This window comes from Pongo pygmaeus, chromosome X, assembly GCF_028885625.2.
Source record: "Pongo pygmaeus isolate AG05252 chromosome X, NHGRI_mPonPyg2-v2.0_pri, whole genome shotgun sequence".
In the NCBI taxonomy this organism is placed as follows: Eukaryota; Metazoa; Chordata; class Mammalia; order Primates; family Hominidae; genus Pongo; species Pongo pygmaeus.
The window spans coordinates 137,039,382-137,052,603 of record NC_072396.2 but is presented as its reverse complement, the minus strand read 5'-3'; the positions used below and the strand labels follow the sequence as shown (position 1 = coordinate 137,052,603).

The following is a 13,222-nucleotide window of genomic DNA, read 5'->3' as shown; positions in this document are numbered from 1 at the left end:
TGGAGATGGAAGATCACTCACAATTGAGAAAGACTTGTATAGAGGGAGCTCACTTGAGAAGGCTGGACAGAAAGAAAGGTGGTTGCTGGATTCCACAAGGCTGTCTCTAACATGTGGAGGAGCTTGGCTTCATGTCATAGTTGATAGGGAGCCATTGGGAGTGCTTAATTAGGAAATGACAGGTCAGATATGTGCCATCTGGGGGTGTGGAAGTTGCATGGGACTGGAGACCTGAAGGGTAGGACAGGATGCTACTGCAATGTTTTAGTAGAGAAGTGATGAAGGCCTGACCCCAGGCAGTGGTGCAAAGGATGGATTTCAGAGCTATTAGAAACTGGAAAGGACTTAAGTGAATGTTTAGCTCTTAGTAGTGAGGGGAGATTAGAAGAGTCAAGGATGGCCCTTTGGTTTCTTGCTTGGACAACTCTTTCATTTGTTGCTATTATTTCGACAATTGCTTATCAGTGACAGGAAAAAGTTGGCCTAAACTTGTAGACACAAAGCAGGTTCACTGTGCATTGTTTATAAACTTATATGGGTTCAGTGAGACAGAACACACTCATAAGCAACAAGTTACATGAAGTGGGTTTATTACTTACAGATAGGCAGCAAGGGACAAAAGAAGCCTAGGATCCACTGTAAGATGGTTTCCCAAGACTCAAGAAAGCTGCCTGGGTGAATGAGTCTCGATTAAGCATGCCTCACTTGCACCATAGCTGAGGGACCCCAAAAGGCAGCCTTTCTTGAGTTATATACCTCAGGGGCCATGTGACTCGTTTAGCAAAGCTTTGAAGGACATCCTGCTTCCAAGAGAGAGAGGAACAAAGGCTGGGCTGTCCCAGGCAGTTCCTCCCTATCTCAAGATGTTAGATTCTCCAGGAAGGACTGGAACAAGGCTCTTGCTGTTTCAGGCAGCTCCTCCCTAGCTCAGGATGCTGCACTCCCAGCACATTCTACAGTTATTCTTAAGAATGACAAGCAAGAATGAGGGGAGTATTGTGTTGGTCCAAGGCCACCCAGAGAAGTGTCCTTCAGTAGAAGGTGGTAAACCTTTAACTGTGTAGTGCCTGTAAAGGCACCATGGGCATACAGAAGCACCAATCAGCCATTCAATTAACCCATGTAACCCAATGGGGAGTCATGGCTCCAATTTAAAAATGTGACACCTTGTCATTTTAATTAGGTGATACATTTGGTCACAAGAAAGTCCTGTCCAATTACTACTAAGTGAAACAGGCGGAGTATGATTTTCCTGGGGCTGAACTGGTCTCATTCAGTTAAAATTAAGTCAGTCCATTCAGCAGCACCCTTCAGTTTCATGTCAACCTGAAGAAAGATTTCCAGCAACTATCAGAGACTTGCTCTCACCTGCATCTTACTCTGTTTTGATCAATGCCTGAATCCAGGCATTGCCAACAGGAACAGGAAAGTATGGTGAAGATACTGGGGGATATAATCAGAATGTAGATGTCTTTTGACAGGCTTAGATTTCCTCCATCAAGAAGAGATTAAACAGGGCCACAAATACACTGCATCAGTTCCTGACAATATAGATTGAGTTCCAGCGTGGCATATATGTGAAAGAATGAAACAATTGAGCTTACTGTGTATCAGTGGTATGGTGTGGCCGCCAAAATGGTCCATGTGATCTGAGGCCACATTAAGAGAAATGGTGTCAAGAATGAGGAAGGTGATAGGCTGTCCCTTCTTGTTGCTTGTCAGATCATGCTTAGAGGGCCATGTTCCAATAAAGTGGAATGCACTTGCAGGCAGACAACAGGATAGTGGGGCCTTGAAGCTATATAGAGAATAGTTGAAAACCATTTTCAGCATAAAGAAGGGCTGCTGAGAGCTAAACCCAACAATTTTCTATGATTTTTTCAGATATAGACAATAAACTTATGAACAGCAACTAAAAAAAAAAGAAGAGAAGCCTTGGGGTAAATGCTTCTTCGAATATCTGAAGCCACACAAGTGGAACTTTAAAAAGGTCCCTAAATAGACCATGATGGTCTGGAAATTACCACTTTGTGCTGACCACTCCGTATCTTATCTTCAGCCCAGGTTACTCTCTGAGTGCCAGATCTGTTCATTCATCTCTACTCAGATGTCCCGCAGGCACCTCAGACCTTCCTCCAGAGCCCTAGGAGGCATCCTTAACTCCTCTTCCTCTTTCTCCCCTGAATCCCTTTTGTCACTTTTACCTGCTAAATATTTCTCTAGTCTGCTCCTCCTTCTCTTTTGCCTTGTCTTCTGCAGTGGCCTCTTAACTAACTTCACAAATTTCATCTTCATATACATAATGACCTTTCTAAAACACAGACCTCATCATGTCATTCCCCTGCTTAAAGCCCTTCAAAGCCTCTCTGTTGCCTGCAGAATTAACTTTGAATGCTTTAATATGGCATCTGTGGCCTTTCACAACCAGGTCCTGGGCTCTGTCTCCATCTTCAATTCCTGCCACTACTCCTTCACTCACCGGGAGGTTTTTTGATGCACGTTTCTCTTGCACAATAGGCTGGTTTATGCCTCTGTGCCTCTGCTCATGCTGATCCTTCTGTCTCATACTCCTTTCCTCTCTCCTTGACTCATTTTTTTTTTTTTTGAGGTGGAGTCTCACTCTGTCACCCAGGCTGGAATGCAGTGGTGATATCATGGCATACTGCAGCTTCTACCTCCTAGGCTCAAGTGATCCTCTTGCCTCAGCCTCCCAAGTAGCTGAGACTACAGGTGTGCACCACCACACCCACTAATTTTTCTATTTTTTGCAGAGACAGGGTTTCACCATGTTGTTCAGGGTGGTCTTGAATTACTGGGTTCAAGTGATCTGCCCGCCTTGGCCTCCCAAAGTGCTGGAATTACAGGTGTGACCCACCATGCCCAGTTGCCTCATCTAATTCTTGTTTTTCAAAATAAAGCTGCAGAAACCCTTGTCTTATCTTTCAGCTAGGTTAGAAATCAGTGTGAGGTGTTTTTTTTTTTTTTTTAATCATACCCTGCACTTGCTCCAAGCATTCATGGCACACACAATTGAAACACTTTCCCCGGGTTTCCATGTCTTATCCCTATCTGTATCCCCAGTGCCTGCCATAGTGCCAGGCACACATTAGGTGCCAAGACTAAGCAAGTCTTGACCTGACCTGACCACTGAGGGAAAACTGGCCATGTCTCTGTTTGCCCCCCAACCCAGCCACATTCCCCAGCGTGCTTCTCTGATATTGCCCTAAAAGCTCTTCCTTGGATATAATGAGCATCCTGGATCCTTTTTCTGACATAACCTCCCAGGTGTTATCTTTACCTGCCTTCCTACTTCCAACACACCATGCAATTCAGGAGACCCCTGGACACTGGACACCTACCCTTCAGCAGATCTTTCTTTCTTTTTACACGTGGAGTATTTCTAAGCAGCATCAAGTGCTTTCAGTTGAGGCATTCTGGGTCCCCAAGGCTATTTGCCCTGGAAGAAGGGGGCTGTTGTCACTCACTGAATATCTGCAGGTGTTGTCATCTGAGTCTAGGTGGCTGTTATCACCAAGGCAGGAGTGTGTGTATGTGTGTGCCCCTCTAATTTCTCTGCTGCAGTGAAAATCCCTACAGTGTAGACACTGAGGCTGCCTACGTTGGGCTGTCGTATTTCTTAAGGGCACTAGGTGACCTTCAAGTTGAATGCATACTGGATCCACACACCCATAACATGAGAGACCCTCTCCGAAAGTCTGTCTCTGTGTTGCCTTCTCTCTATCCATGTTGGGGTAGGGGTAGTGCTTATGAAACATTGATTGTGTCATTAACCCTGGTGGTTGGGATGTATTTGCTCTGAAAGGCTAGGCACAATGTTTAGGAAGGAGAGCTGCAGACTTGCACTGTGGTGCACTCTTAATATTTACCAGAAGATGTCACTGTAGGCTTAAACCAATACAAGAAGTTAGGGCAAGAGGACTTCCAGCTAAGCATGAAGGTGACTCCATTTTGGGGGGTTAGAACACCGAGCAGCCCCCCATTACAATGCATGCCTGGAAAAGCTGGTTGAAAGGTTAATCCAAATGTGTCACAGGCCTTAATAAATTTCTTATTTTTTCCAAATAATCAGACTAATTTCCACTAAACTGTTGCCTCAGGGCTAGCATAAAGGCTCAATAAGTATGCACTGAATGGATGAGTACTAAAGCTAGGAGTGGAAGGAGGGAACCCAGGGCTTTAGTAGTCATCTTTGTTGGTAAAGGCTACTGGAGAACAAAAGCTGCTACTCTTTAGCAGTGGCTTCTTATAGAGATGAATTTTAGTGACACCAACAAGATCAGGTCCTAGGGAAAGTAGTGAGACAAGTGAAAGCCCTCTTGGCCCCTTTTCCATCCTCACTCCCAGATGCTTCTCCTGTGCCCAATGCTTGTTTCTTCCTGAAAAAATATATAAAGTGATTTATTTTAAGAAAAACCTTCCTGTGATTTTTTACAAGGCACTTGGAAGATTATCCAGAGTTTTTATGTCATGAGGCATGTCCCTAGCTCTCTCCTTCCTCTTCCCCAGGATAGTTCATCAAGTAAGCAGTTAAAGAAGTTACTGAGATTCTGCTTTATGCCAGGGATGAAGGCCAATGTACAAAGCTGGAATGGATGGGATGAGGGTTATATAGAAGAATAGGACAGAGCCCCTGTCCTTGAAAACATAGTTTAAGTGGAAATATAAACAATTAATTGTAATTCAGTATCACAAATTTTTTTTGGGGGGGCAGTGGGGTGGAGGGGTAAGGTCTCGCTCTATTGCCCAGGCTGAAATGCAGTGGCACAACCACAGCTCACTGCAACCTCCGTCTCCTGGGTTCAAGTGATTCTCGTGTCTCAGCCTCCTGAGTAGCTAGGATTACAGGAGCGCACAACCACACCTGGCTAATTTTTGTATTTTTAACAGATGGGGTTTCACCATGTTGTCCAGGCTGGTCTCAAACTCCTTACCTCAAGCAACCCACCCACCTCAGCCTCCCAAAGTGCTGGGATTATAGGCATGAGCCACCGTGCCCAGCCCCAGTATCACAAATATTTTAACAAAGGCTAAGTATGGAAGTGCTATGGCAACACAGAGGAAGAAATGATAACTGGCAACACAGAGTGGGGTACATTTTTTCACAGAAGAGATGGTACTTGAACTGGTATTGAAGGATGAGTAGAATTTTCCAGCCAAAGAGGGAAGATCATGGCAGGCAGAACAAGCACCATGTACAGGATAGAGGCATAGGAGATAGATTTCAGGATGCCTGAGTTGCTGGAAGCCCCAGTTGGGAGAAACATTTCCTCAGTGGACATCAGCCAATATTCAGTCAAGCAGGTGGCTGAGCAGGTTCCCTGTGGCTCCTCATGCATAGGTAGAGAATAACCACTGCCTCAGATGGGAATGAATATTTCAGAAAAGTTGCAAGCCATTCTCCAGGTTTCCTTTAAGAAGCTAAATGCTAATATTCAATGCTTGTTGTTGCTTTCCTTCCACAATATGCCCTTCTGTGGCCTTGTCCTTCATCTTCTGTACCTGAGTGGTAACTCATTTCTCATGAAAAGCACAACGACACGGTTCTCTCCTTGAGTATGCCTTATTGTATCATGGACTTGATGTTTCTGGGGCATGTGCCTACCATGTATGGTGTGAGTATGTTAACATGTGGTTTAAATATTTGCTAGTCTGCTATTTGAGCAAATAACTTTGTTTGAAGCCCTAAAGAGAAGACAGCCATACAGCAAAGCCTCCACACTTGCTGACATCCACGTGCCCTTTCAGTAGATAAGGAAAAGGGACATTTTGAAGCTGCTGATAGAGTTAAGTTTCCTATCCTGGGAATATTATCATATGAGCAAAGGTGGAAACCAAGTAAGTAGCTTGCATACATGCCATTGGCAGCTACCATGTCTATTTCAGTCAGTGACTAACCACAGCGTTTATTGCTGGAGGCCCTGGGCTACTCTGCCTATCTCTACATTCCACTTCTATAATGTATGAGCCATAATATGACAACAGCCAGAATCAAGAGTATCATATCATACACTCATTTAATGAGTTTTTTAAAAACATAAAGATACGCAGATTAGACTGGATATTAGAAAAAATGCTATTGCATATTTAATAAGATTAGAATTTGAACCCACTTGTCAACTCCATTTCATTCCAATAAAGCATGTGCTTCCATTGAGTCTCCATTTCATGATCACTAAGTGGTTTAGAGTGGGGGGCATGAGATAAAGTGGTTGCCTAGTTAGCCAATGGTGTCATTGGGAAGATTTTGTCTTTGGTTAGAGAGGGAGAAAAAGAGGGGAAGGGGGAACGGGAGTGAAGCACGACAAGGTCGATGTCTGGAATCTAACCTTTTCATACCTGTTTTAGCCGAAGTATCAGCAAATTGGTTGAAAAAATTAGCTATCTCTAGGCTAGTGAGACTCAGAGAGGGGACTGCAGTACAGTTTACAGGACAAATGCCATCAGATCCCTGTCATTTTTGCTTTGCCTTCCTTTTTGGCCAGTGAATACCACATGTGCCATGTACCTCCATGACTCCACTTATTTCACCCATATCTCTGACTGTTGGTTTTTGTGCTTCATCCATAGGAACTTCCACTACATCACCATCCTCCGAGACCCAGTGTCCCGGTACTTGAGTGAGTGGAGGCATGTCCAGAGAGGGGCAACATGGAAAGCATCCCTGCATGTCTGCGATGGAAGGCCTCCAACCTCCGAAGAACTTCCCAGCTGCTACACTGGCGATGACTGGTCTGGCTGCCCCCTCAAAGAGTTTATGGACTGTCCCTACAATCTAGCCAACAACCGCCAGGTTCGCATGCTCTCCGACCTGACCCTGGTAGGCTGCTACAACCTCTCTGTCATGCCTGAAAAGCAAAGAAACAAAGTCCTTCTGGAAAGTGCCAAATCAAATCTGAAGCACATGGCGTTCTTCGGCCTCACTGAGTTTCAGCGGAAGACCCAATATCTGTTTGAGAAAACTTTCAACATGAACTTTATTTCGCCATTTACCCAGTATAATACCACTAGGGCCTCTAGTGTAGAGATCAATGAGGAAATTCAAAAGCGTATTGAGGGACTGAATTTTCTGGATATGGAGTTGTACAGCTATGCCAAAGACCTCTTTTTGCAGAGGTATCAGTTTATGAGGCAGAAAGAGCATCAGGAGGCCAGGCGAAAGCGTCAGGAACAACGCAAATTTCTGAAGGGAAGGCTCCTTCAGACCCATTTCCAGAGCCAGGGTCAGGGCCAGAGCCAGAATCCGAATCAGAATCAGAGTCAGAACCCAAATCCGAATGCCAATCAGAACCTGACTCAGAATCTGATGCAGAATCTGATGCAGAATCTGACTCAGAGTTCAAGCCAGAAGCAGAACCGGGAAAGCCCGAAGCAGAACTCAGGCAAGGAGCAGAATGATAACACCAGCAATGGCACCAACGACTACATAGGCAGTGTAGAGAAATGGCGTTAAATGGCTGAAAAAGGCCTGTACGTACTTCTCCCAAAGCGCCACTGAAAAGATGGCATAGCTTAAAAGATGAAAGTGTCCAAACACGTCCTGCTTCCTTCATTGGGGAAGTTTAAAAAAAAAGTTTAGATGTTGCCTTTACAGTTGCCTTTCAATTCAGTGTTATACTGTGCGTAGGTAAAACAAATGTCAACATGGAATTAAATTGTCTTTTTGGGGTTGGACTAAATATGAAATCTGAAAGCCAAACCAGACTCACCAGAAATTGCTGTTTAGATATTTTAAGAAATTCTTAAATTAGTCATGGAGACAAAATGAAAACATAAAATGTGACCATTTAACTTATGGCTAAGAAATGGACTTTAAATTATTCATGATACACTGTTAAAACCCAATCTTGGAATCAAACATTTTTTCCAGGGGTGAGAATAAGTATAAACATAAAGCAACTAAAATGAAACATAAAACCTTTTATTTTCTTCTGATTTTAACAAGAAATCTATTTAAATAGAATAACAACTGATGGTGAATCTTACCGAGCTGTAGAAAATAAAAAATTCCTCTCCAAACATGGGTAGTTTTATGTCAAAATATTGGCTTTTCAAGAACAGGACTCATATCTTGATATTTAAGAGATGTTTAAAATTTTAAACTTTTTCTACCTTCTACTGTTTAAAGGTTTTAAACAGGGTGTATCTCACATTAAACAAAACACCTTTTTTTTTTTTTTTCTTCAAAATGAAATATCAGTGTAAAGATCTAATTTCCAGGCGCTTTCAGGGCACTGTAATTTCAACAATACTGGAATCATTTTGGCGCTGCTTCTCATTCATTTTAAGGCTTCTCTGAATTGTGCTCATTCCAAATTAACCCATGTATAGAATCTTTCTTCATCATCTAAATGGTGTGTTGCTGAAGTTATTGTGGTATATAATCCTGGATTAAAGTCAGGACTTTCTTTCTATAGAATTATTTTATCAATATTTGTGTAGTGAGGTCCTAATCAAGAAACTTGAACAGGATAATGTGTCTAAAAATATTGCTGAAGTTATTCTTGATCAGATAGAATTTAACCTAAAATGTGAACTCTTACTTACTTTTTGTACATCTCTATTGTAATGTTTCCAGTTGGGCCAACTATTTCTAGCCCTTTAGTTCTTTTTCGTGTTGACAGATTTGTAGACAATTACAAAAGCCAAAAAAGGATAAAATAAGCATTAGGAAGGCTAGCCAGAGTTATTCAATAGCACCTTGATAATGTGGGCAAACCCTTCTACAAAGTTTTTGTTTTGAAAAGAGCAAAAGTAAAAAGTGTTCTGTAGTGAGGTTACATATCAGGAACATATGAGTTGAGCAGAGTAATTTGGTAGTATAAGTCGATGCAAAAATACTTCTATGGTATCTATTACAAGCTGATCAAGATAAAAAGAAGTACGTAACCCACTGTGCTGTCAAGCATGATGATTCTGGGCAGTTTTCATTTTACTATGGATTTTGCTATATTCTTATGCAAGGACTTACACTAACCTCCTAGCTGTAAATCAAACAAAGTGACTGAAAGTGGCATTTATGTTTTCACAAGGGACATGCTTAGAAGTGTGACCATAAAGTCAGATCTTGTACAATCTGCTCATGTGTTTCATCTGCAGTAATATAGCCACAAACTGGACAAGAAGCTGGGTATTTGGGTTTAAAATAGATTTTCTTGACTCTGAGCTTGTATCGGTATTTCTAGCTTTTGTTTTGTCTGACAGTATTGCAGTCCTGAAAATCCTGAGAGCTAAAAAACTGAAAGGAATTTTTCCACACCTTGAAGTCAGTGTTTTAGAGTAAAACTATTTTGTGTACAATTGTGTTTTTAAAATAGTTAGTAGATCACTATGGTATTTCAATTTTCTTTAGTTTTAATTGAAAATGTTTGCTTTTAAAACTGATAGGTATTGTTGGAAAGCAGGATGAAGCCTGAGCCAGTGGAAAAGCTTGTTACAGAAAAAACATTTTGTGTTATTGCTGTGGTGTGCATGATTTGCAAAGATTAAGTGCATTTTCTCCGTCTATACTGATTATTGTATATAGAGGATGTTATAAATATACATTTTTGCCATTATGTAAATCCCATGATTTCAACTGTAAACATCTGTCCATTGGTGTAGCTTTATAAACCATTCACTGATTTTGTGTAATTTAACAATAGATATGAAATAAAGTTTAAATTACAGGCTCTGAGTAATCTCATAATTTCAAGATTTGCAGCCACTAGACATTGTGATCTCACAAACCAGAACAGAATTTTTTTCAACAAGACATTTCCTTTTTTCCTCTTGGCAGCCAGGTATGAAAATTAGATGGCCCATTCTAATCCCTCACACTAAAATGGCCTTAATTTGGGGTTATTCCTTCTGGAAGTCCATGTTTTTTGTACAAGCTTGTCCAACCCACAGCCCACCAGACACATGCGGCCCAGGATGGCTTTGAATGTGGCCCAACACAAGCTCATAAACTTTGTTAAAACATTATGATATTTATGCATAGACTTTTTTTTTTTTTAGCTCGTCCGCTATCATTAGTGTTAGTATATTTTATGTGTGGCTCAAGAAAGCCAAAAGATTGGACACTACTGGTGTAAAACAATGTTTGCTATGCAAATGAAAAGGCATATCTTTTAAGTTAAAACTTATTAAAGTAAATACTTGCATATCTAAGAGCATGTAGAAAGGAAAACTAGTGCTCTTCATTCTCCCTTCTATCCACAGGGTACAGTTTAAATGTAAGCATTAATGTATTGGTTTTTAAAGTCCCAAACACAAAATGTGCACATTTTTTCAAACTAACTCTTATAGTTAGCACTATGGGGGAGTGGGGTATGATCTGTCCTTGCGCTTTTCCAAAGAGACTTTAAATGTCAGTCCCAAGGGATTAGAGGAAGACAGCTACAAATTTGGTTGGAGGTGTAGTTAAGTATCCTTAGCCTGTAAACTATTCATATGTACTGTATAAGCCCATTTTCATACTGCTATAAAGAACTGCCCGAGACTGGGTAATTTATAAAGGAAAGAGGTTTAATATTGACTCACAGTTCTGCGTGGTTGAGGAGGCCTCAGGAAACTCACAATCATGGCAGAAGGTGAAGGAAAAGCAAGGCATCTTCTTCACAAGGTGGCAGGAAGGAGAAGTGCTGAGTGAAGGGGGAAGAGCCCTTTATAAAACCATCAGATCTCATGAGAACTCACTATCACAAGAACAGCAAAGGGGAAACCACCCTCATGATTCAATCACCTCCACCTGGTCTCTCCCTTGACACATGGGGATTATGAGAATTACAATTCAAGATGAGATTTGGGTGGGGACACAAAGTCTAACCATATCAGCTTACGTGGTTTTGCCTGTCAACTGTTTCTTGATCAATATTTGGGCTGCCAAAGGGCCTGATTGTATAAAGATCCTACACCCCCTTGGGAGGATCTGTGAACAGGAACATAAAGTCCAAGAACTTGAAATATTTCAGAAATAAAGGTTGGTTCCCTTTTCCCCTGAGGAGGGTAGGTACTCATGGACAGGAGGGCGCTCTAACTGTAGTGGAGAAAAGACAGGAAACCTGCTAAGGAAATGAACTATTGAGGCAGCCCAGAGAGGAGCTAGAATGAAGAAACAACGAATTGGCTCTGTTCCTCAGGACTTAATTAGGATTCTCAATAGGGGTGATAACCAAGTACAACCAGGACTACCTTTGGGTGATGGGTCTAATAAAGCTGTCACAATGGAAAGGATGGTTTCCTTCCATGGGTGGAGTACGGGGGTAAAAAGAAGCATAAAATTTGCATGCTGGGTCTGAGTCACAGAAGAGAACTATAGAATAGTCCAGGTTGGCGATGTGCAACCCACAGCTTTCTTGCATTCATTGACCTGAAGACACTGCTTTTGACACTGAAAGTTGGGAAAGGGGAGACAGGGTATTCCTTTTGCACAAATGGCCATCAGAGATGGACTGGAAGTTTCTTCTCTCTTGTCTTCTCTAGAGATTGAACCAAGCAAAGAAACAAAAGCCGAGTACTTTGTAGAAAGTTCTAGCAAAAAACAGAGTATGCTGACTCTGAACGTAACCCTCTGGGACTGTGGAATAAGTCAACTCAAATCTCTCACTTGGCAAGAATGAGGCCGCCTGACAGTTTTAACTGTCCAAGGAATTTGATCAACACCTCACAATTTCCAAAGTACATCCCTCAGACCTTCACAAATGGGCAAAGCCCTCAGAATTTCAGGAGAAAACTATCCTGAAAACAAAGCAAATGAGCTGTTTCTCAGTGCAAATGGCACTGTTCTGAGCAGCTAGAGCAGGGTCCAAAAACTACTGTCCTGGGGCCAAATGCAGCCCTCTGCCTGCTTTTGTAAATACAGTATTATTGGAACACAGCACGCACATTTCTTTGCATATTTTCTCTGGCTGCTCTCATGCAACAGCGGCAGGAGTGGTTGCAACAGAGATCTTATGGCCCCAAAAGCCTAAAATACTTATTTTCTTGCCCCACAAAGAAAAAGTTGGTCAGCCCTGGAACTAGAGAGCCAATCAAAATTTCCTAAGTATTGAAAACTTGGCGGAGTTTATAATAACCCCAGAGTCTGAGAGAATAGAAGGATGTGATTCAAACAACATACTTTCTAATACCATACCACCACAAACAACATTTACTGAGTACCTACTATGTGAGAGTCACTGCTTTTAGGCCTGAGAGCACGGGAGAACCTGGTCTTTTCTCTCAGGATTGCAGAAATCCCAGCCACATGCTGTGTCAGTAATTATAGGTGAGAGCTTAATTAGTTCTTCATTAGTCTTATATTGCTGATGCCTGCCAGTTCCTTGCAGTGTGCGCATGTGTGTACGTGTTTTATCGCATGCTTTTAAAAATTAAAACAATATATAAGTATGTAAATTAAAAAGTGAAATTACCTATACAACTCCCACGTCCCCAAAATAACTACTGTGATTATGATTTCCTCCAGACCTCCTTGTCCTAGCCACATTCAAATCTGCTATCTCTCCCCCTCCCCCTTCCCTCCTGCTCTTCCTCCAACCCAACCGCACACACAAACACATATATTTATTTAAAAGGATAAAACCATATTGTTCTCATTGTTACCTGATTTCTTTTTTTTTATGAAAAAGTTCAACAGTGTATCATGGATTCCCTTCCAAAACAGGAATATAATGGATGGTTTATCCCAACCAAATTGATTACTGCTGATGTTATAGGTTGAGAGTATAGATTCTATATGCATGCTGCCTGGGTTTGAATCCCAGCTCCACCACTTACCAGCTCTGTGACCTTGGGAAAGTCTCTAATCTCTCCATGCCTCAGTTTCTTCACCTATAAATGGAGAAAATAAAAGCTGTAACTTCAGAGAGTTGTGAGGATTAAATGAGTTAGTATCTGTAAAGCACTTAACACTGTGCCTGATATAGAATAAACTTTACTTTTTATTTTTTTAGAGACAGACTCTCATTCTGTCACTGAGGTCAGAGTGCAGTGGTGTGATCATAGTTCATAGCAGCCTCAACCTCTTGAGCTCAACTGATCCTTCAGCCTCAGCCTCTCGAGTAGCTGGGACTACAGGTGCACGCTACCACTGCCAGCTAATTTTTTACAATTTTAGTAGAGATAAGGTCTCATTATGTTGCCCAGGCTGATCTGGAACTCCTGAGCTCAATCCTCCCGCCATGGCCTCCCAAAGTTCCGAGATTACAGGCATGATAAAATA

General features: G+C 41.8%; 1 protein-coding gene across 5 annotated transcripts in view; it reads left to right on the top strand.

The window, feature by feature from the left end:
* HS6ST2 (heparan sulfate 6-O-sulfotransferase 2) overlaps positions 1-9,686 on the top strand; it is a 331,407-nt gene extending 321,721 nt beyond the window's left edge. For 3 of the 5 annotated variants that reach the window (XM_063660008.1, XM_054472918.2, XM_054472919.2), the window contains one exon: positions 6,589-9,675. In XM_063660008.1, the coding sequence (XP_063516078.1) occupies positions 6,589-7,471 (883 nt within the window). In that variant the 3' untranslated portion in view covers positions 7,472-9,675. Of the gene's footprint in view, positions 1-6,588 lie in introns of all 5 variants that reach the window. The other 2 variants (XM_054472917.1, XM_054472916.1) reach the window with 1 other exon arrangement.
* The last annotated feature ends 3,536 nt before the right edge of the window (positions 9,687-13,222 follow it).